This window comes from Enhydra lutris, unplaced genomic scaffold, assembly GCF_002288905.1.
Source record: "Enhydra lutris kenyoni isolate GAN:26980312 unplaced genomic scaffold, ASM228890v2 scaffoldscaffold17, whole genome shotgun sequence".
In the NCBI taxonomy this organism is placed as follows: Eukaryota; Metazoa; Chordata; class Mammalia; order Carnivora; family Mustelidae; genus Enhydra; species Enhydra lutris.
In genome coordinates, this window is record NW_019154101.1 from 49,599,095 (window position 1) to 49,624,599 (window position 25,505).

Sequence of the window (25,505 nt, forward strand, 5' to 3'; positions counted from 1 at the left end):
ATTCTGAAGTGATTGGTTCATAGAACATATATTGAGAACGAGTAATTTCAAATTTATATTATTAAGTTAAAATAAAAGTATTCTACTTCCCAAAAGGTTCCTGTCTCAGGTAAATATCTTGTCTATTTTAGTTTATATAATGGGTATTCCTAAAATATACCACAAATTTCAAGGACTTCTGGATAGTTTCAGTGCATATAAAGCCAAACTGAAGAAAGACCCCATCTCATTCCCAAAGCATTGGTGTAGTATCTCAAAAAACAAAGAAATTCTTGATACAATCCATTATCATCTAATTTAGAGAAGGTGAGATAAAAATAGACAACGAAGAAAAAGCACACGACACTATAAGCTGAAAGCCTGGAAACTAAGGAATCTTCTCTCCTCTGGCTTTATGAAATGATTAGTGCTCATTCCAGTGCAGGATCACTTGTCTGCAATGACAAGAAATTCCATACTGTAAAAGGAAAAAGACAGAAAAGAAGGAGGTGGAGGGACAAATGATGACATTCTAGCTGGGCCTCCAAGGTAAGCAGAATAATGACGTCCCCCATCCTTTTAACTTGTAAATATGTTACCTTATGCGGCAAAAGAGCCTGCAGATGTGATTAAGGGTGAGTCCTTGAGAGGGAAAAGTCTTTCCTGGCTGTACTCAAAGAAAGAGCTGTGACGACAGAAGTAGAGCCAGAAAGATACTACACTGCTGGCTTGAAAATGGAAAAAAGAGCACTATGAACCAAGGAACGGAGGAGGCAGTCTCTAGAAGCTGGAAAAGACAGGCTGTGAAACACAACCCTATGGACACCTTTCATGATTTTAGCCGTTTGAGACTTGTGTCAGACTTGTGACCTATAGAACTATAATGTAATATATTTGGGTTGTTTAAAGCCACTGAGTTTGTAATAACTTTTTATGGTAGCAATAGAAAACTCACACGGGCCACATTTTAGTGCCAACACTAGTCTCTGACATATGGCAGCTACATGTGACAGAAAGTCTATCAGGTTTTTCTTTTCTTCAGTTTGTCTCCATCATAGCCAGTTCATGCCAAATATAAAGGGTATTTTCTGGAACACAAGAGTGAACTTTCTAAATGGTAGGAGGCTTCAACTTTGTGAGTTCAAGTTCCAGCAAGGATTCTAGATCTAGAAACACTGTGTACATGAACTAAAGGTCAGACTAAACATAAAACCAGAATCAGATATCTGAGACCTGGAACATTGATTTAATAAATGAAGAATAACTATGCAAAAACAACTGTCCATGCCCTCTAACCAAATGTTATTGCCCAAACTGTGTCCTCACCAAAGTCATATGTTGAGGTCCTAACTCCCAAAACCTCAGAATATGACTGTATTTGGAAACAGTCTTTAAAGAGGCAATTAAGTTAAATGAGGTCATAAGGGCAGGTCCTAATCCAATGCAACTAGTGTTCTTATAAGAAAAAACTACAAACAGAGGAAAGACCGTATGAAGACACTGAAGGAAAACCAGAGGAAGAAAAGCCAAGGAGAGAGACCTTAGAAAAAATTAATCCCTTTGACACCTTGATCTTGGATATCTACGCTCTTGAACCACCCAGTCTGTAGTACTGTTACCACAGCCCTACGAAACTAAGACACCATGTAATACATGAAGCACATGAAGCAGTCTTTAAGACTGCTAGGTTTTAATAAAACCTAAAGCAGCATGTAGCGAACACAAGGAACACCTACTCACATTTTTAACCAAATAGCAAACTTTGATATTTGTCACTTATAAAAGAAAAGCAGACAAATAATAAACATAATAACTATGAAAAGATTTTGCAACAATGATTTTAAAAGAAACTGAATATGGTATACTCTTAAAAGATAACTGAAGAAAATTTACTTCAGGTAACAGAAGTAAATTGTATACAGCTACAGTTTCACAAGTAATAAAGAAAATGTGAACTGTGAAATAACAGATGAAAGATAAGATGGAAACACAAATATCCTACCTAATGAATGCTTTGCTTTATTAACCTAAAGAATAAGAGTATTTTTTAGCCAACCACTTTTATGGCTTGGTTTCATTGTCTTTGGCTTTTTTTTTTTTTTTAAAGATTTTATTTTTAAGTAATCTCTACTCTCAGTGTGGGACTTGAACTTGCAACCCCAAGATCAAGAGCCACATGTACTACTGACTGAGCCAGCCAGGGGCCCAATCAGTGTCTTTGTTCTTTAAACCTCCTTTAGGTGAGAGCTGCAGAGATTAAAGAAGTCAGGCAAGTGTGATCTTATAGCAAGTGAAGAATGCCCTATCAATTGGCTCCTAATTTCTCCTCTATAAGTATTTATGATAAAAGAGGAAAGTGTTTCTAACATACAAAAAAGAGATCTAGAGTATCCTGGATAAGAAAATAAGCAATGTTATCAATTTGTTTTTATATTTTTACCATGAGGTAAATTGGAGAGAGATTCACAAAAGAGATGAGATTAAAAGGTTTTACCACAGGAGGAAAAAAAAATTTTTTTAACCACAGGAATGTTTTTACTGAGAGCAGTTTTCCACATGTGAAAATGGAACATAAAGCCCCAAATAAAAACTCCATTACATTTTACATTTAGTCATATTTTATTGAATTAAATTTTCTTTGTCTTTTAGTAAAGCAGCAGCACAAAATAAGAATAAAGTGTCAGAATGAATTGAAGAAGGATATTAAATGTTAACAACTCATCTCTAAATATTTTTCTATTCTCCCTTATGTATTAACTAATAACTATAAACATAAAAATTTAGGTTAGACTGCTGATAAGTTAGCATGTTACTAACATACTTTGAATTCCAATAGCTCACAAGAGAAAAAGAAAGTCATGTGTTGGAGCATTTCTATCTATTTTAGGCAATAGAAAAGTTAATTTAGAATCTAAATGGCTTCTATTCTTCCTGATACGTGAGTGCTTTATTGTTAATAGAATACAGTTGATATGTGTGTTCCAAAAGTGTACAAAATTATGAGAAAGTTAAGGAAAAGACAAAAATACATTCTGCTTTATAAATACAACATACCTCTATTAGTTTTTGGAAAAGGCAGATGTGTACTTAAAAAAATATATCATTCTTCTGATGAACCAAATCAAATGTCTATTTCTTTGCTTAGAAATTTTGGATGCCATATAATATTAGCAGAATGAACTACTGTTGCCATTGCAAATGAAATAATTTTTGTTAATTAGTTATTAAAAATACCTAAGAAAACTCTTCAATTTTTAATATTTATTTTGTAAGCAATCACCTTACTAAGGGCTCTAATTTGGTCACAATTTTTACTTGATTTTCTTGAGTTTCATCAATAAACATGTTACCTATAAATAATGATAACTGATCTTTCCAGTCAAGTATTCCATTTGTTTTTCTTGTCTTATTGCAAAGCCTAGCACTTTCTGAACAGTCAAAGAGAATAGTGATAATAAATGTCTTGATAACTTTTTAAAACAATGCCTCTAGGGGTGCCTGGGTGGTACAGTCTGTTAAACATCAGACTCTTGGTTTTGGCTCAGGTCATGGTCTGTTTCATGGGATTGAGCCCCATTTCAGGCTCTGTACTCAGCAAGGAGTCTGTTTAGAGATTCTCTCTCCCTCTCACTCTGCCCCTACCTCCATTCCTGAACGCACACTCTTTCTCTCTCAATACATAAATCTTTAAGAAAAAAAAAAAAAAAAGAATCACTATTAATTGTGATGTTGCTGATGGTTTGAATAGTTTTTGACATTAAAAGTATTCTGCAAGATTCAGTTTGCCAGTATCTTATGAAGGATTTTGCTTCCATATCTATATGCATAAAAGCTAACATTTACTGAATGCTTACAAAATGTCAATCACAATCACAAACACTCTAAGAGCATTAACTTATGGCAACTCTGTAAGGTAGGTACTCGTTTTACATAAGGAAACTGAAGCACAGAAGCATTAAGTAACTTTTTCAAGATTACACATCTATAAAGTGGTAAAGGTAGGAACATGGGTAAATGTGAGACAAATTAGCAGTTTCTTATTATGTGCTATTTTTTCTTTTTAGCAGGTTTGAATATCAAGGTTATGTTCTTTTCATAAAATGAAACGTGCAGCTGTGGATTTTCATATGCCCTGCAACATATGCTCTGGAACATGCTATATTCCTTAAAAGTTTGAAGGATCAAATTCATAATCTTTTATGAGCTAAAAACTGCATCCTATTTAATTTAACATTAAAATTTAGACTTTTTTCCCTTTTGTGTGTTTGTCTCTTATATTTCAGTCTAATGCTTGCATAAATCTGGTGACCTGGTTCACAAGCATTTAGCCATTTTGGATAGAGCCTGACCATTTTACCTCACAGCCGAGGAGCCCCAAGAGACACTAACCATGTGATCTGGGGTGAGGGGCTTTGGTTCAAATGTAATCACCAAAGCCCCTCACCCCACATCAAATATAAGCAGTCAAACTGGTACTTGAGTTCATATGGGCAATCAACCAATCAATCATGCCTAGATAATGGAGCCCCAACAGAAACTCTGAACAGTGGGGGTACATATCAACCTCACACATTAACCCCACAGGGTAACTTGCCCCTGAGTCCACAGAGAGGAAAACAGAAGCTTCACACTTGGAACCCTCTGAGACTTTCCCCTAAGCATCTCTTCCTTTGGGTGATTTTTTTTTTAATTTTATTTTTTAAAAATATTTTATTTATTTATTTGACACAGAAAGAGAGATCACAAGTAGGCAGAGAGGCAAGCAGAGATAGAAGGGAAAGCAGGCTCCCCACTGAGCAGAGAGCCCCATGTGGGGCTTGATCCCAGGACCCTGGGACCATGACCTGAGCTGAAGGCAGAGGCTCAACCCACTGAGCCACCCAGGCGCCCCCCTTTGGGTGATTTTAATGTGTATCCTGTCCCTCTAATGTACCATAACTGTGATTATAATAGCATTCATTGAGATCTATGATTCCTTTTAGTGAATTATCAAGCCTGAGAGTCAGCTTTGGGGAATCTCCCCCCAAACCTACAGTTGGTGTCAGAAGTAAAGACAGATGTGGGGACTTTGTAGTCTGGCCAGCTCCACATACAACTAAGTTATCTTTTTAAAAGGAACAAAGAATTTACTTTTTTTAAAATAGGAACTCTAGCTGGTCATATATTAACATACAATTTCACCATTACTAAATATGATTTATAGAGAAATGGGAGTTATAAGCAGATATCAGTAATATAGAGACAAACAATATATTGTAACTGGCAGAGAAATGGCTTGCTGACTGTTCTTAATGGTTTGCCAAATGTCCTTATCTAAGCATTTAATGTATTTTGAAACTAGTTACATAGTATCTCCTTTTTGGCTTCAGAACATCTTGCTGGCAAGATCTTAAATTATTAACTCCATCATTATCTAGGTTTTGCTTAGGCCTTAACAGACAGTAGGTGCTCAATATTTGTCTAAGTCAAGTAAATCTATATATCAGAATTTGAAGAGTTTTGGAAAGGTCTCTCAGGCTAAAAAGATATTCTCAGTGACCCATCAAAGAGTTAAAATTCCACTATTCATTTTCCCCTAATATCTCCTACAGTCCACTAGCAATAAGTAAAAATGTCTAGAAATAACACACAGCATTTGAATAACAGATTCATTTAAATTATCAGATTCTTTTCTTTTTTTTTTTTTTTTTTAAGATTTTGTTTATTCGACAGACAGAGATCACAAGTAGGCAGAGAGGAAGGGAAGCAGGCTCCCTGCTGAACAGAGAGCCCGATATGGGGCTCGATCCCAGGACCCTGGAATCATGACCCGAGGCGAAGGCAGAGGCTTTAACCCACTGAGCCACCCAGGCGCCCCTCAGATTATTTTCTAATTTAGTAACTTGAAAATTTTTCAAATGTAGTAAGTACCAGTCATGCTTAATGAGAGAAGGGCAAAAGAAAGCCAGATTGACAGCAAGGCAAAGCAAGAAATTTGATGAAGGATCAGTGGATATGGATTCAGTAGGCTGAGGGGGCAGGATGCTGGGCAGAAATGGAGTAACATAAAAAGCACTGGATGCCAAAAGAGGAAAGGGATATTAGGAATACTAGGAGATAATGTGAAAAAACTCAAGACAACTGACCAATCTGACAATTTTAAGACCTCTTTCCACGAAATAAAGTATTTCATATAACTAATACAATCTGAGAGTGCAAGAGTTCTAGTGTTATGGTTTAATCTTTAGTGTATAACTTCATGTCCACATTACACTGACAACATCTCAATAAAAGACCCAAGTTTAGGGGTGCCTGGCTGGCTTAGTCAGTGAAGCAAGTGACTCTTTTATTTCAGGGTCGTGGTTTCAACCTCACACTGGGTGTGGAGATTACTTTAAAAAATAATAAAATCTTGGGGCACCTGGGTGGCTCAGTGGGTTAAAGCCTCTGCCTTCGGCTCAGGTCATGGTCCTAGTGTCCTGGGATCGAGCCCCACATCGGGCTCTGTGCTCTGCAGGGAGCCTGCTTCCACCTCTCTCTATCTGTCTGCTTCTCTGCCTACTTGTGATCTCTGTCTGTCAAATAAATAAATAAAATCTTTGAAAAAAAAAAATAAAATCTTTTCAAAAAAACAAAACAAAAACCCAAATTTAAAAGTGAATTCTTACATTTTTACATGCCTTTCTCATCACTCCTTACTCCTCTTCATCTTCCCCTGGAATTCCTAAGATATTCTAAATATTTTGTAATTTTAAGATTTTATTTATTTATTTGAGAGAGCAAGAGAGAGTATGAGAGAGAACACAAGTGGGGAGAGTGGCAGAGGGAGAGAGAGAAGCAGAGGGAGAGGGAGAAGTAGGGAGCCCAACGTCAGGCTCAATCCTAGGACTCCAGGATCATGACCGGAGCTGAAGGCAGACACTTAAGTGGCTGAGCTACCCAGGTGTCCCCAGATTTTGTAATTTTAAACTTTATTTGCTGTCACTGTTATTTACCACAGAAGAATATTTTTTAAATAAATGAAGAAATAAAAAGAAAATCCAAAGTTCTATGTATATATATAATTTTAGGATGATTGTTCTAAAAGGTCTGCTTTGATAATTTTTAAGTCATTTCTATTAGTATCGAAAAGGAAAATATCAGATAAGCAGTGTGCTTTTATAAAACGTTTCCTTTATAAAGGTAAATAAGCACTCACATATATAGGAAGTTAAATATTATAACTTTCTCTATTAATGAATATAAAAAATGTTCAAGTTAATATTATACTATTAATGGGTCAACTACTTTAGAGGGGAACACAGAAAATGACTATAAAATCTGTACATATTCTACCTTTAATTTCTAGGGTCTATCACCATTAACTGAACCCAAATATTAGCAATAAAGAATGACCAAAAATATGTACTGATATACAACTTTAAGATTCTAAAATACTGATGCAGGAATGAGAAACCATAAATTCCAAATCATCAAGGGGCACATGGGGGGCTTAGTCAGTTAGGCATCCAACTCTTGATTTGGCCTCAGGTCATAATCCCAGGGTCCTGGGATTGAGTCCTGCATCAGGCTCCCTGCTAAGCATGGAGTCTGCTTGTCTCCCCCATGGAGTCTGCTTGTCTCCCTCTCTCTTTGCCCCTCCCCTGATGCTCTCTATAAAATAAACAAACTTTAAAAATAAATAAAAAATAAAAATAAATTCCAAATCATTTGCCACAGGTTTAAAACAGACTTTTAGAACAAGATTTCATACTGATTAAATTTAGCAAGTCCTTGGGGATTAATTCCTACGTAGTACCAAAACAATAATTTTTAAAAAGAAACTACGATCTCCTAAAGTAAAACATATACTCTATAGAATAATGGTGTAAATATTTTTCAAAGGATAAAACACTAAACAAGCTGGTGAAAGACTGATCACACTATAGAGAAAGGGAAAAAAAGGAAGAGAAAGAATAATTTTCTTATATTTGGGGAATGCGTTTGAGGAGGGAGGAAGGAACCAGACAGAAAAGAATGAATGTCATGAAGTTCCTGGAAAACAAGCTCAAAATACAAGAGCTGGTGCTATTTTTTTAAGGTGTCCAGCTGTCTTACAGACTTAAATTGTTTACCTCATTTTCTGTTCCCACATCCAGAGTAACAGGCAGACATTCTTGAGGATTCATCCCTCCGCAGGCTGTATACAGTGCCAGCTTGCCCACAGGGATGCCCATCCCATTACAGCCAAGGTCTCCCAAGCCAAGAATACGCTCTCCATCAGTCACCACGATGGCCTAGAAGAGAAAGAAAAAGCATCCATTAAAAGATGTTTACAAATCCAGGGGCACAGTCCCTTGCCTCTGCTTCTGAAATTAACACTTATGTAATGAAATATTAAGCTGTCAAAAAACATAGATTGAATATACATCTAAGAGATTTCATATGATCTTAACTGTGGAAGAGTGGAGAGAAGAAATCAAGTTGATACATATTTTTAAATCTTTTTTTAAAAAAATACATATATATGATTACTTTATTCAGTGAAGAAAGAAGAGATGGTATGCACATAAAGATTCAAATAACATCATGGCAAGTGGGAAGAGTACAAGGAAATAGGACCTCAAAGTGGGAACTAAAGAGGAACCAGTCCCATCTACCTCGAGCATAATTCTGGGAGCGCCCTAATTAAAAAATGCATAATTGCTAAGTAGCTCCCAAGTGCTCTGATGTTTAGTTTACGCATCTTGGCACCATCCTCCTATTTTCACAACAATGTTGATCCATCCTCTTTAACTCCTGTAACCACTAGATATTGTCTACCATTTTTGAAATTTATGAAGTACAGTCTGCTACTTCTCTTACCTGATAATCTTCCACTAGGCTTAAATGAATTTTGTTTAGGTTCTTTCCAATCACCCTGAATATCTATGAGCCATTCATTTTAATCATGGGGAGATTTTACTTCTATTTTATTTGACATCTGAGTGAATTAACGCATTTAACATCCTTGTTCTGTGATTCATGGCCATTATATGAATTTAAGCCAAACCAATCTTGTGAAACACAATTTATTAGATTTTCCCAAAACTCCTACACTCATTTTTCCATAAAGTCTTGGGAAAATATCAGTCATTTGACCTTAAATAAACAGATGAATTAAATCTTCTTTTCCTTATTTGTAAAATAGGAATAATAAAGGTACTTTTCAGAAGAGCAGCATAAAAATAGGAACCAACTCTATTTTATTCACTACTGTGCACCAGCACCATGCACAGCATTTGGAACATAGTAAACAATGAATAAACATTAGTTAGTTGCATAAATCTATGGTTCAATAAAATGAGGAATATGATATACAAAGTACATAATACCTGGTACCTTACAAATTCTCAATAAATTGTAGCTATCAAGACTACTATTACCATCAAGAGCATTATGCAGAGTCATGGTATTTTAGAAGGGAAATTTAGAGTATATTCAGTCCATCCCTCTTATTTTATAGATTAGGAAACTGAAGATTAGAGAACTGAAATCATCTAAGGCGACCTGGTTAATACCAAAGAATGGGAAACTGTATACACAAACTCCTCATACAATGTTTTTCCACTATGCCACAGTGCAGAACATATTTTATTTATTTATTTTTTTAAAGATTTTATTTATTTATTTGACAGAGAGAGATCACAAGTAGACAGAGAGGCAGGCAGAGAGAGAGAGGGAAGCAGGCTCCCTGCTGAGCAGAGAGCCCGATGCGGGACTCGATCCCAGGACCCTGAGATCATGACCTGAGCCGAAGGCAGCGGCTTAACCCACTGAGCCACCCAGGCGCCCCAGAACATATTTTAAAATATACTTTTGAGATCTTTTTTCTGTTCACCTATATTATGCAGCTCTTAAAGAACTACCTTAAAAATAAATACATTTGAGAAGTGGGCAAAAATTATTTTTGCATATCCCATAAACCTGGCCTGTATCAAATTTTCCATGTCTAATTGCAAATGATCAATAGGTTATGCTGTTTTGAAGAAGGCAACTTGATACCACTGGTTTAGCTGACTCTGATTTAAGATAAGAAAGATAAACAAATACTACAGAAAATTGTAAGCTTGCTTTTTAAACTAAAACTAAATTTTCTTTTTTTTTTCTTTAAAGATTTTATTTATTTATTTGACAGGGATTACAAGTAAGTAGAGAGGCAGGCAGAGAGAGAGAGGGAGAAGCAGGCTCCCCGCCAAGCAGAGAGCCCGATGTGGGGCTCCATCCCAAGACCCTAGGATCATGACCTGAGCCGAAGGCAGAGGCTTTAATCCACTGAGCCACCCAGGTGCCCCCTAAAACTAATTTTTCAAAGTCTAGCTACTCCAAATACATTTTTGACATTTATTTATAACACTGTCATAGAGGTACTTTTATCTATTACTGATACTGTATACTTTATGTATGTGTCCTTTAAACAGGTAAAGTCTAGTTGGTCTGCAAGTATTTTAAAAATATTTTAATATATGTGCTGCCGAAGCGAGCACTAAAATATTTTAAAAGATATTTTATAAGGAGAGCAACATTGTCATATAACTTAGGTATGATCTGAGTAGTAATTTATGTAATGTTTTCCAGGTTCATTAAAGATATTTAGACCCAGGGAGTTGCTACTTGTGAGTTTCATCCGTTTCAACATTTTTGAAAAAGGGGTTGCAAATGACATAATATTTTCACTTATTTTTGATAACACATCTAACTTAAAATAATCTATGTCTTGTATATAAAATCAAGGGAAAATGTTATTTTTCTTCTTTTCTTCATAAATTTTATTCCTTAAGCTCTCCTCTCATTCTAAGCTATTAATTTTATTACATAAATATGCCATGGACATTTAGATAGGTGTTAGTTGAGTAATTTTTTCTAAAGATTTGCTCATTTATTTGAGAAAGAGAGCATGAGGAGGGGAGGGGCAGAGAGAGAGGAGAAAGAGAATCCCAAAGAGGCTCCACGACCACCAAGGAGCCCGACGTGGGGCTCCATCTCAGGATCACCTGGGCAGAAATTGAGTCGGACGCTCAACCAACTAGCCACCCAGGTGCCCCTGAGTAATTTTTAAACTCTGTTTTGAGGCATTTGCTATTTGATCTACTTATGCCTTGTTACAAATGCACATTTGTAACATTAATTCACAAACATTTCAACACTAAAGTGTAGATTTTAATAGTGAAGGAATCTTCTGAAAAATAAAAAATGTGTCATCTACACAGTTTATCATTAAATTGACATTCCCTTGGCTTTTGTTTTTACCTACTTCATATCCCACTTAAGCAAAATCAAGCATTTGCATATCTTCTACACAATAATGAAGTTACAACAGGAGGATTATCTCAGTAAGACGATCATAATTCTCTCAATGATGTCTGCATTTCAGAAATTCCATCTTCCTCCTACTGCATCAATTATTACCTGGGCATTAGCTCACTAGTAACTCTGCATGAGTAGGCAGGGGTTCTCCTGAATGCACACAGACACCCTCACCATGTGTCCTGTCTTCATGCCTTCTTTTCCTTCCCCAGGGCCTTTCTGCTGTGGCCTACACTTGGATGCACAACTCTTGCCTCTTCTCCTCGGACTGATGAGCCTTCCTCAAGTATTACCTACATAAAGTCATTCACATCTGGAAATAGGACATTCTATTACTTCAAGTCTAAATCCCTCTTTATGAACTTCAAGATCTTTTATAATAATTTGGTCACCTCTTGGGGTGCTTGGGTGGCTCAGTGGGTTAGGCCTCTGCCTTCAGCTCAGGTCATGGTCTCAGGATACTGGGATCGAGCCCCACGTCGGGCTCTCTGCTCAGCGGGGAGCCTGCTTCCTCCTCTCTCTTTCTCTCTCTTCCTGCCTCTCTGCCTACTTGTGATCTCTCTCTCTATGTATCAAATAAATAAATAAAATCTTTAAAAAAAATAATTTGGTCACCTCTTACTTAAGCCATCTTAATGCCATTACATTTCCATAGTTACACTTGGTGTTAGTCAGACCAGCCAATTAATTCACTTACTGCACAAACACATACCATTCTCTTCCTGAACTAGGACTTACATTCATCTGTGCCCTTCTTCGGATAGTATCTTCTTCCCATTCTAATTATCAATGACTAAATTTAAGTTCCAATTTTGATATAAAAATTTAGCCATTTTAGCCTTCTCTGAATGATCATCTTCTCTGAATGAATACAGCATTTATAATTTATACCAGTTTAATTATATATCATCTAATAGATTGCCTTTGTTTCATGTGTGCTTTCAACTACAGTAGAGACCACATCTTATTCTTCAGTATTCTATTACAAGAAACAGCTGCCATTAAGTGCCTATTATGTGCCAGATACTATGCTAGGCTTTTAAAATAATAATAAGTATAGTTAGGATCAGGAATAACAGTGAGAGACCAACATTAAGAGCTGAAAGAATAAAGGTAGGCTACTAACAAAGACAAATATTCAGAGATGAGCTAGCAGGAAGAGCACAAAACAAGGTGACTGTGTATTGTCTGGCTGTTATGATGATGTGGTTATTAATTAGTCCTGATACTGACTCATTCTTAAAAATCCTCTCTAGATTCCAGTCAAAATGTAAGCGTCTTCTCAGACATCTTATACTACACAGAATTAACTCACTGTGGGGGAGTTTCTGAGGACAGGACCCAAGGCTAATGCAGTCTACCTGGGAGAAAAGCTGAGGAAGCAACTTTGGTAAGAAAAGTGAAACAACTGGGAAGATTAGAAATCATGAAAAACATCTGGCTTTACAAGTTAGCCTGGCATAAGCCTTACAGAGCAGAGTCCATCAATACTAGCCACGACTGCTCAAAAGAATGGGAGCGATGCTTTGGGAGTCACAGCTAAAGTGCCTCTGTAGTCATCAGCTTGTTCAACCCTACTCCTAAAACACAGTGATGTAGGAAACCAAAGCAGAAGAAAAATTATTAAATTTCCTTACTACCTACAGCTCATTGAAAGGTCCTTGAAATAGGCAGAGTGACATTCCTCTAGGGACTCAACAGCCTAGATGTTAATACTTTGCTGAGGGCAAAAGGCAATCTTAGCCCGACACCCGTCCTCCAGCCGCGCCAATCCCCGCCACCCCACCCCACCCACCATCGGGATCCTATAAGTGTACTTTAACATATAAAAATTCCTCTGGAAACTTCCTTTATCTCTAAATCCCTCCAAGACACATGCTGGTAATCATCCTCCAAGCATGTGACCCAGTGATATACATCTGAAGGGTCTCATGACTAAGGTTTTATTAGACGGTAATAAATGTCCTTTTCCCAGCAATTGCTAGCCCCCTCAAGGTCCAGGAAACCTTGCTTCCAAAATTCCTTAGACACTTACACTCTCCCTGACCACCCCGCTCCAACTTGAAAGTATCTAATGGGCCACTCCTCATGACTGTGGTACAGCTCTTTCTGCCCAAGGGTCCTGTCCCCATGCTTTAAAAAATCATCTTTTTGCACCAAAGATGTGTGAAGAGTTCTGTCTTTGCTGTCGGCTTCGAACCCTAATGGCTTGCCTACTTCAACAGCACAAAGTTGCTCAAAGTTGTTTGACACCTAACAGAAAGTTAATTAAAAAAAAAAAAAAAGCCAGGAAAGGGACTAGTACATTTCACCTTCCTTTGACAAGGAAGGCCATAGAGACCATGTCTAAGAGCAAGGGCTCTGTGGCCTGTGTTCAGTTTCCACCACCACCAGACACTATAGTATAGCCCATCCCCCCTTCCTTTCCTTACTGAATTATGATAATTACAAGAGTCAATCCAGGTAGGGTCTCACACAGAAAGCTACTAAATGTTGGATACTATTCTTGTTTTATTTTCATTAGGTCATTCAGAGAGGGAAGTCAGATGAACAACTGAAGGCCATAATGATAAAGGAAGTGAATGAATGGATTTTTTTTGGGGGGGGAGTCTGTGTTCCTCTTAGCGGATGATTAAAGCCAACAAATGTGAAAAGGGACTTTGCTTCAAGAAATTCACAGGCAACTTCAACATTTATCATCAACGGGCCAAGAAATGCTAAGAAATCAGATAGAAATAACAGAGAAACTTAGTCTTTAATCGGTACCAAAATAAAATTAATCCAGTATGCAAAAATTGAAGAGATAATAAATTAGGTGACATTCAGTAAAAAAGACAGTGAATGCTGATGTGAAGAACAAAGGCAAAAAGGAAATGCAGATAAAATTAAAGGTCGGTATAACCTGCAGCCCACTGACAAATACCTGAGGCAGGCAGAGTATGACATTTCTCCAGGGACTCCCAATCCTAATGTTAATGCCTTACTAGAGGAAAACACCACCTTAGCCTGAGGAGAGCCAGGGCTCCAGGATCCTGCGAGTCTTCTTTAGCAATATGAAAATCCTTTAAAAAACTTCCCTTGTCTTTACCTCCCCCAACTCCATAGTATATCATCAATTGCTCCTCAGAATCCCGCAGCAGTCCTTTGTGCTGGTCGTGTTCCCGTGCCTTAATAAAACCACCTTTTCACACTGGGAATGTCTCAAGAATTCTTTCTCGGCTGTCGGCTCCAAACCCCAACATTTCCACGTCAAATGCCATCTAATATCATGAAAATTATTAATATGTTATGGAATAGGTAAAAGAACAAATTTGCCACAGTGGAAAAATTAGATGACTTACCTTGATGACGTCTTCTGGCCATGCATTAAGAACTGAAGCAATATGCCCTCGATCATGGATACTAATGAAGAGACCTCTGGCAGAAAAAAGAGTTTTAATTTACTTCAGACTTGCCAAAATATCATGAACTTTAAAAATTTTTTTCCAAATCAGTTTAATACACCTCCATTTTTATCAAACTAGTGAAAATTACTCCCTTAAATAAAAGCTAGGGATCTTATAAATAAGGGAGAAATTACTTTAAACAATATATTGACATCTATAATAAATTCATTCTTACATTACATATTCTTAAACATTTTGTAATTAAAGAAGTATTTGCTCTTTTATATACAGAGAATTTAAGTAGCATCATGAATTCCACTCATAGATTCACTTAGTTTGTTATTTAATAATATGTATTTAATATTTAATAATATGTTATTTAATAATATATGTAAAAGCACCTAGAAAACATGAGGCATGTGTAAACAGGCTCATATACTCCACTTACTGGGTATTCACAATGTGAAGAGGAAAGCCTGTATTAGAAATGGCTTTAAGTGGGGCACCTGGGTGGCTCAGTGGGTTAAAGCCTCTGCCTTCGGCTCAGGTCATGGTCCCAGTGTCCTGGGATCGAGCCCCACATCGGGCTCTGTGCTCTGCAGGGAGCCTGCTTCCACCTCTCTCTCTATCTGTCTGCCTCTCTGCCTACTTGTGATCTCTGTCTGTCAAATAAATAAATAAAATCTTAAAAAAAAAAAAAAAAGAAATGGCTTTAAGTGACAGCAGCCCTTTTGTGTGAAACATACTTGATTTTTTTTAAGTTCAATCATCCAAGTTATAATTCTTTAATTTGCAGTCTTAGTTGCTCTCTGCAACTCTGTCATCTGGAGTCAACTGAAGTCTTTAATACTGCTCCTCTCCTGTCCCCCATTCCCTAGGAAAAGTCTAACAATGAACTAAAAATTCAACTGAGAAATAAATTTAATGTCTTAATCTCATTTAAAACTTTTACTTTACTATTTATTATTGCTAAATGTAACTCAAATACAGAGAACCACACACAACCAACATACAGCTTAGTGAATTAGAAGGCGACCACCCTTGTATGTAACACCCATTTAAGCAGACACTCTTGTCAGTATTCCAGAAGCCCTCCATGTGTTTCTCCCAATCAAAACCACTCCCTCTTAAGAGTAACAACTGTCCTGACTTTTATGGCATCATTTTATTCATAGTTCTAGCATCCAAATGATAAGCCATCCCTAGACACTACAATTTGTCTTCTAAAGCTTCCCATAATCTGGATTTTGCTGATTACGTTCCTATGGTATAGATTAACAGATTAATCTTTCTTCCCTACTTCTTGAGAAATTGGTAATTGAATCTAAAAGCTTAATCAGATTCATATCCATTTTTTAACAAGATACCTCATGGTCTGGTATTATCAGAAGATGTATAGTACTGTCACTAGCTAGACCCTAAGACCTGATCTTTATTGTCCACCTGCTTGTGCTCACCAACCTCTGTCCCACATTATTCCTAAAGCTCCTCTTTCCACCTTCTCTCTTAGGCGTATGGAAAGCAAAACCATCTCTTAAGCCATAGCAACTGGCCTGGCAAAACTGGCCCAGACCAGCCAGATCAGCCTTGAATTTAACCCCTGACTTGCATCTGCACAGATGGACCATGCAGTGAGTTCTAAAATGATCAACAACTATCTTTATCTGGTTATCATACTAAAATCTCTACCGAAGGAGGGGCACCAGCCGCGCCTCATTTACACAACATACAATGTGTGTATAGGCCTGTTTCCTTAATGGCACATACGCCACCTTCTGCCTGCCTCTACTTAAAAAGACAAAGCTTCCCTATCTAAATATTCACCCCACCCCAAAATAAAAGGCACGCATTCACCCTTGCTCAGGTAGTCATGGCTTTGGAAGCTATTCTGGGTGATCTCCTTATTTGCCACAAAAAAAAATTACTTTGTGTGTCAACTCAACAGGGTGCTGTTTCTGATTCAACAAGGAGGGAACTCACATTGGTTCAGTTACATTATCTTGTAGTCCTTTATGTGATTTTAACACTGGCAATGCTTAATATCTAAATTCCTTAATTCATTAGGGTTACAAAATGGAATATTCTAATTCTGTCACTTATTCCTAATTTACTTGCTGAAATTCTTATTTAAAGAGAAATTTCACCATACCTATTGTTTGGTTACCCAATGATAAAGCTGATACAAATGCTGGATTCTTTCTCTTTACTTGTCAGTTTTTGAAATAAAGAGCTCACTTGCCGGGCACCTGGGTGGCTCAGTTGGTTAAACATCTGACTCTTGACTTCGGCTCAAGTCATGACCTCAAGGTGGTGAGACTGGGCCCCAAATGGGGCTCCATATTCAGCAGGGAGTCTGCTTGAAATTCTCTCTCTCTCCATCTTCCTCTGCCCCTCCCCCTGCTCAAATGCTCTCTTTCTCTCTCTCTAAAATAAATAAATCTCAAAAAAAAAAAAAAGAGCTCATTTGCTAGAATCCTTCAAGAGCTTCCACTAAAGTGTGTGTGTGTGTGTCTGTCTGTCTAAATGCATGCGTGTGTTGTGTATGTGTTATGTGTGTCTATGTTTTGGATCAATATGAACTCATGGATTTAAACATATCTGATACGTTTTAATCCACTGTAGTTAGTTTCTTTATTGATACCAAATTGTCCCATACTTAACCAGTGGAAGACTCATGTTGGCCTCAGAGTCCTTTTGATGTGACTATAATTAGTTGGTTTGCCCAATTCAGTGCTTGAACTCATGACCCTGAGATTAAGACCTGAGCTGAGATCAAGAGTCAGACGCTTAACCAACTGAGTCACGGGGCACTAGATGATGATAGCTTTTGACAGCTTCCTTGTTCTCTGTTATGACAAGATGTTCCTTGTTGTCTTGAAAATGTCTGCCTCAGGCCTGAAATGAGCCATTTCTCTAAGAAGTCCTGGTTTCTTTTACTAGAAAATGGTATTTCAAGACCACAATACAGGTAAAAGACATCCTACCTGCTTCCGTTTGGTGAAAGTACTATTATAAAAAAAATTACAAAATAATGTTAAGATTCACGTCCTATCTATGGCCAGAATTCTCAAATTCATTCTCTTCTTTTTTTTAAGTTTTGTTATTTAAATAATTTCTACACCCAACATCGGCTTGAATTCATGACATCCAGAGCTGGACACGCTTCCGACTAAGCCAGTCATGTACCCCCACGTTGGCATTCTTCTTTTGCAAAGTGTACCACTATGACTTCCTAGCAACTTCAACTTAGCAGTCTCTGAGAAGCCATTTCACACTTCCTCATTTCTCCTCACCTACATGTATCTTCCTCTCACACTCAGTTGATCATCAAATCTTAATTTCAAACAGGAATAGACTCAATAGGGTGAAAACTGCTTCCTCTTTCTAATATAAACTCTATTAACCCATCTGCATCTTTTTAAATAGACTTCATTTTTTAGAGCAGCTTTAGGTTCGCAGTAAAATTGAGCAGAAGGTTCAGAGATTTCTCATAAACTTCCTGCCCCCACCATGTCTAGCCTTGCCCATTATCAACATTCCTCATACCACAGCAGGCACGGACACATCATTACCAGCCAGAGCACAGGGTTTACGTTATGGGTCACTCTTTTTTTTTTTTTTTTTTAATATTTTACTTATTTATTTGACAGAGATCACAGGTAGGCAGAGAAGCAGGCAGAGAGAGAGGAGGAAGCAGGCTCCCTGCTGAGCAGAGAGCCCGACGTGGGGCTCTATCTCAGGACCCTGGGATCACGAACTGAGCCGAAGGCAGAGGCCTTAACCCACTGAGCCACCCAGGCGCCCAACGTTACGGTTCACTCTTGGTGCTGTACATTCCGGGGATCTGGACAAATTCATAGTGCTGTGTATCTACAACTGTAGTATCACTCAGAGTAGATTCACTGCTCTGTACATCCTCCCTGCTCTATCTATTTATCCTTCCCTCTCAAGCCCTTAGCAACCACTCATCTTTTGACTGTTTCCATACCCTCCCCTTGTCTAAAATGAAATCATGCAGTTTATGGTTATCAGTTTATGGTTATCAGAGTTGAAATCATGCAGTTTATGGTCTTTTCAGATGGGCTTCTTTCACACACTAATAAGCATTTAAGTTTCCTCCATGTCTTTTTATGGCTTCAGAGCTCATTTCTTTTTAGCACTGGGTAATATTCCATTGTCTGGATGTACTACACTGTGTTTACCCATTCACCTGCTGAAGTATATCATGGTTGCTCACAAGTTTTGGCAATTATGACAAAGTTCTTGAAAACATTTGTGTGCAGGTTTTTGTGTGGCCATAAGTTTTTAATTCCTTTGGGTAAATACCAGGAATGGAATTACTGGATCACGTGATAAGAGTAGCTTTAGTTTGGGGTGCCTGGGTAGCTCAGTGGGTTAGGTGTCTGCCTTCAGCTCAGGTCACAGTCCCAGAGTCCTGGGATCAAGCCCCGCATCATGCTCCTTGCTTAATGGAGAGCCTGCTTCTCCCTCTCCCTCTGCCCGCTGCTCCCCCTGCTTGTGCTCCCTCTGTCAAATGAATAAATAAAAAATCTTAAAAAAAAAAAAAAGAGTAGGTTTAGTTTTGTAAGAATTCACAAACTCTTCCAAAGTGGCTGTATCATTTTGCATTCTCACCAGCAATGAATGAGAGTTCTTATTGTTCCACATCCTGACCAACACTTGGTGGTGTCAGGGTTTTGCATTTTGGTCATTCTAATAATTGTGTGGTGGTATCTTGCTACTGTTTTAGTTTGTATTTCCCTGATGTGCAATGTGGAACATCTTTTCATGTGCTTATTTGCCATCAATATATATCTTCTTTGGTGAGGTGCCTATGAAGATCTTTATGCCCATTTTTAAATTGGTTTGTTTTCTTATTGTTGATTTTTAAGTTATTTGTATATTTTAGATAATAGTCCTTTATCAGATACATCTTTTGCAAATACTTTTTCCCAGTATGTGGCTTGTCTTTTAATTCTCATGACAGTGCCTTTTCTTTTTAGGTAAGTTCAATACCCAGTATGGGGTTTGAACTCATGCACCAAGGTTAAGAGTCACATGCTCTACCAAATAAGCCAGCCAGGCACCCCAATAGTATCCTTCATAATGCAGAAATTTTTAAATTTTAATGAATTTCAATGGATCATGCCTGTGGTGTTGTATCTAAAAAGTCATCACCATATTCAAGGTCATCTAGATTTTCTCCTATGATATCTTCTGTTATTTTCTAGGACTTTTATAGTTTTACATTTTACATTTCACATTTAGGTTTGTAATCTTTTTTTCTGGGAGACAACATGACTGTGAGCAGGGGATGGAGGGCAGTGAGGGAGAGGGAGAGAGAGAATTATTAAGCAGGTTCCACAGTCACCATAGAGCCTGAAGCAGGGCTTGATCTCATGACCCTGACATTATGAGCTGAGCTGAAATCAAGAGTCAGACATTTAACCATCTACGTCACCTGGGCCCCTCTGTTTCTGATCCACTTTCAATTGATCTTTGTGAGAGATATAAAGTCTGCCTAGATTCTTCTTTTTGTATGTGTATATCTAGTTGTTCCAGCCCATTTATTGAAAAGAATACCTTTTCTCCATTGTGCTGCCTATGCATTTCTGCTTTCCCTCATGCTATATTGGAAGAAATTTCCTATTATCAAGGCCACTGTCTCACATGTGCTCTAGATTGTATTCCAGGTCAGCTTTTCAAAGGTTTCACTCCTACGATTACCCATCTCTATGCTATAACATCACTTTCTCTACTGGATTATTCTTATTGGCGTAACAACCTGCCCTGATACTATCTATCTTTTATAAAAACTGGATTTGTCCCCTACTCTTCTCTCTTCATAGCAAAACCCCTCAAAGACATTTTTTCCCCTTGTCTCTATTTTCTTACCTCCTATTCTTTCTTCAATCTCTTAATAAAGCTTTTCTCCCTCACTGCTCCACAGAAACAACTCTTACTAAAGTCACTGATGACTCACATCTGCTAAAGACAAAGGTTAACTTTCGACTTTCATCTTTCTTGACTTCTCAACTGTGTTTGACAGGGCTTTAAATATCATGCTCATAATGACGACTCTCAAACTTCTCTCTTCAACCTAGACCACTTCTTTGAGTTCCAAACTCCAAATTTAGCCAACTGGTTAACTTCTCTCATCATTCAGGCCCCAACTCATAGCTTAGCTCTTCAGACAGACCTTTTCTGATAACAGCAATTCAAGTACCTTCACCCTAATATTTTGATCATCTTCACAGTATTTCCAAGTATTTGAAACGATCTAACCCTAACCCTAACTACCCCCTGTCCAGTACACAATACATACACAATGCAACAAGTTCCTTAAGCAAATAATCTATTTTGCTCACGTTTAGAACCCCAATGCCTATAACTGTGCTGGGTTTGAGTCCAACAATACATGCTGACTTTAGTACTTAAAAATAAGGCTCCTAAAATTAGATTTTTTTTAAAAGTACAGAAAACAGAAATAAACCCAGATTTATATTGACTTAAGTAATTAAAAATTATATTATGACAGTAAGTGCTACAGGCAGATTATTGATGACTTTCTGACTCAACAAAAATATTAATCTACCAAGTTGGCACTAAATTATATCCTTTCCTGGGTTTTTTTTTTTTTTTTTACATGAATTTATTTTGTTTCTCCAAAATGATAATAAGCTCTATATAAGTAACATATTTTTTTTGGATCCCTGTCATATCCAACTATGCAACCAATAAGAACTCAATAAATTATTCTAAAGTTAAAATGAAATATATTTGGACTTTTCAAAGAAGGCAATTTTGTTGAACTATCTAATATGTTCTTGGCAATATACCATTAAATAATATTTCTTGGGAACTTGTTAGTTAGCCAAGAGTTTTCAAGCACCACTAGTCTCAGGAAATAGTACTTTTTCTTTTAAATGAGGGGGACAATGAATGATATTAAAACTTATATCAATTAAATGTAAGAGACATTTGGTCACCTGTAATCTCTTACACTGAGCAGAGATTCATTTGTGATTAACGTGCTTAATTTTTTTTTTTTTTTAAGAGAGGGAGGGAGAGAGAGAAAGAGATGGTGGGAGAGAAGCAGAGGCAGAGGAAGAGAGTCATAAGCAGGCTCCATGCCCAGCGGCTCAGTCTCACAACCCCGAGATCATGACCTGAGAGAGTCAAGAGTCAGACACTTAACTGACTGAGCCACCCAGGCACCACTGATGTGCTTACTCATACAGAGAGCTCAATAAATGAAGGATCTGTAATGTCCCACTGAAGTCAAGCATTTTGAGAGAATAATCTGCAAAATATCATGGAATGTCTCCTTGATTAGAAACCTAATGAGATACCCAAAAGTCAGCAGGACATGACTTATACTTGCTGGTATAGAGATAAATATGAAACATTAATCCTCAACATATACACAGAGTTACAGTTATAAAATGAAAACTTCAGACCAGAAGATTATTTATCAACAACATTTTTAAGTGAATGGAATGTCAATAAACATTTTTTTCTCTATCCATGTTCTTGTTGGTCAATTTGTTTAGAATACTTAATTTTTATTTGAAGTATATTAAACATGCCAATTAAAAATACTTATGCTTCTATATCCATTTCATGTCAGGACTAAGATAATTTTAAAATACAAATCATTTTCTCATGAACATAGTTCAAACTTTTCTCATAACCTCTAAAATTGTATACATTGCACTCTCAAAACAGATTTGTGAGAAGAGATATTACTTCTTCATGTTGTCTCAGATAACATCCCTAATCAAGTTTATTTCATATCAAAATAGAATTAACTTTCTACCATGCAACCTTCTACTATACCTAAACTTGTATTTTCTTCTGGAAATTAGTTCATGACCCTGCTCCTGACCCAATGAAGGAGGTAACCACTCTACAATTTTCTGTAAGAATCCTCTCTTCCACACAGAAGCTCATTTTACAATCTTTTGATCTTTTGAAATAAGAAAATTAGACCCCGTATTTTTCACAAAATATGAGTATGCACTAGTGAGTCTTAGGAGTCAGCCAAAGTTGAATTTTATCAGCAGATCTGAGCTGTTAGGGAAAGAAGTGCTTAAAAAAACAAACAAACAAACAAACAAACAAACAAAAACCTAAGTTAAGGTAATATGTAGGTCTAATCAGGAGCTACCTTGGGTAAAGATACAGAGTTAAGAGGCATATGCCTAAGAGTTGAAAGGAATAGAATAGATTGCCAAAGGAGAAAGAAGGAAGGCCAAAGGGAAAGCATTACAAACTAGTACCCATATAAAGAAGAGGATGACTAAGAAGAGTCCTGAAAGAAGGAAGGGCGGAAGGAAGGAAGGAAAGGTAAGGAGGGAGGTGGAGGGAGGAAAGACAGAACAGATGAGAGAAAGAAAATGATCTAACTGGACAACCAGTGTTTCTAAAGCCAAGGGAAGTCAAAGAAGGAAGGACAGTGTTAAGGCATGGATCAATATTATCTTCCCACAGTAAATGCTTAGAAGAATTCTAGGAGTGTGTGTGTGTGTGTGTGTGTGTGTGTGTGTTTTGAGAGAGAGAAAGAGATGCAAGCAGGGGGGGGGGAAGGGGCAAAGGGGGAGAGACAGAATCTTAAGCAGGCTTCATGCTCAGTGCAGAGCCTGACACAGGGCTCAATCCCACTACCCTGAGATCATGACCTGAGCTGAAATTAAAAGTTGAATACATGGACAATTGAGCTACCCAGGTGCCCCAATTTCTTCTAAGTATATTAAGAATTGTTTTTTCCTGAACTATTTGAGGGTCAGGTAGCCAACATGATGTCTCATCACTATGAATTTAGCTCCTTTCCTACAAACAAAACATTCTCTTACATAATTAGAATCAGAAAATTAATACAGATACATTACTAGCCTCTGATTCTCAGACACCATTCACATTACACCATTTGTCTCCATGATGTCCTGCGTAAGAAAACTCCAGCTCCAAATCCCATCTTGTGCTTAGTTGTCTTGTTTACTCGGTCCTCTTCTATGTGGAATATTTCCTCAGTCTTTCCATGAATTCCATGACCTTAATACTTTAAAACTTGCAAGTCAGTGTTTTGTAGAATGTCGCTCTCATTTGGGTTTGTGTGCTATTTCCCCGTGACTAGATTCAGACCGTACGTCCACTGCAGGAACCTCACAGAGGTGATACTGGCTTCCTCTCACTGACCCTCTTGGCGGCGCTGCTCCTGGCTTGTCCCATTATTGGTGAAATTCACTCTGATCACTTGTTTAAGGTCGTGTCTTCCTGGCTTTTTCACTGCAAAGTTACTCTTTTTTCCCTTTGGAATTAACAAGCATTTTATGGGATGATGCTTCAAAACTCCCCATTCCTCGGTCCCACTTTCAGTTTATCCATGTATTTATTTATATCAACGTGGCCTCCTGTTTCTATTTATTTATTTATTTATTTATTTATTTATTTATTTATTTTGAGAGCAGGACTTATTGTATTTTTTAAATTTTTATTTATTTTTAAAAATTTCTTATTTTATTCAATCCATTTTAATCCATAGCAAATATTTGATGCTCAAAATGTTCCAGATGTGGCCAGCAGCAACCCCTTCAAGTGGGCTGCTGTGTCCTTTTGACACATCCCCCTCCCTTTGAGCACTTGCTTCCTTACCGGTACAAGATGTCCTAAGCTCCCCTTTAATTATCCTGGTATAGCCCTAAATCAGCAATTTCTCTAAGGAGCTCTGTTTCCTTTTGATGCAAATGGTACTTAGATTTGAGTGTCAGGTGTGCTCATTGTTACTGGGGTATGGCTGCTCCCAGGGCAACTCAATGGACAGAAAGAACAATATATGTCTACACATACAAACTTTATATGTGTATGTATATACATACATACATACACACACACACATATATTTCTGTAGCTACCCATCCTACCTATCTATACAATGAAAACCGTATGTTCATACTAATACCCTCAATTCCAATTCAACACCAGAAGGTTCATTTTAGTGTTCCTCCTTCAGGTTTCACACTTACAACAACTTTCTCCTATAGTGAGAAACCCAGCTCCCATTATGCTTCATGTATTGACTTACTGTCCTCTTGGATGAAACCAGTCTTGTCCCCTCCCTGTGCAGACGCCCTGCTCACTTCACTAAGACTCCCATCTCTGAAGTAGGCAGCCTTCCTCTACTCCCATCTCTGAAGTAGGCAAGCCTTCCTCTCCATCCACTGGGGCTCTGACACCCAGCACCGGACCATCCCCCTATAGGAACCCTCCCTTCACTTTGCGTGGCTCTCACACCCTAAGTCAAACTGCCCTTCTATGTGGATGTTCTTAACCCTGCCCAAGCTCAATATGTGGGTGTTCTTAACCCTACCCAAGCTCCAACACTCCAGGCTGGGTCCCCACGCTTTGCATCACAGACTAAGGCACCATGAAGCAGAGGGAGCAGGCGGCCAGACTGCTACTATCACCTCTGAGGAACATGAGAAAATGGCAATGAATGTGTAGAAAGAAGCTATAATTATCCTCAGCTGCTGGAAGAATACCAACCTCTAGCACATCTTTATAGATTAAGGATTTTTATCTTAGAAATACTTCCATGTCCAAATTAAAAAAAAAAATTAAAAAAAAAGAAATATTTCTATGTCCTCAGCTCATCATACTTGTGGAAATTATTTTCCTAATTTTTTTATCTTTCACTTTTGTTTGTTGTTGTTTCCTCTTTATATACAGTGAAACAAGTGATTTTTCTTTTAAATTTCTTACATTTCTTTGAAGCATACAAAGTCCTGACTTCATCAATTACTTTTCTATATACTCTCTGGTATGAGGATCTAATAT

The 25,505-nt window shown here is 37.5% G+C and overlaps 1 protein-coding gene across 1 annotated transcript in view; it reads right to left on the reverse strand.

Annotated features, from left to right (window-relative positions):
- LOC111147573 (malic enzyme 1) overlaps positions 1-25,505 on the reverse strand; it is a 181,688-nt gene that overhangs the window by 100,833 nt on the left and 55,350 nt on the right. The window contains exons 4-5 of the mRNA XM_022503681.1: positions 14,625-14,700; positions 8,073-8,234 (exon numbers count right to left, since the gene is read on the reverse strand). Of these exons, the coding sequence (XP_022359389.1) occupies positions 8,073-8,234; positions 14,625-14,700 (238 nt within the window). The remainder of the gene's footprint in view (positions 1-8,072; positions 8,235-14,624; positions 14,701-25,505) is intronic.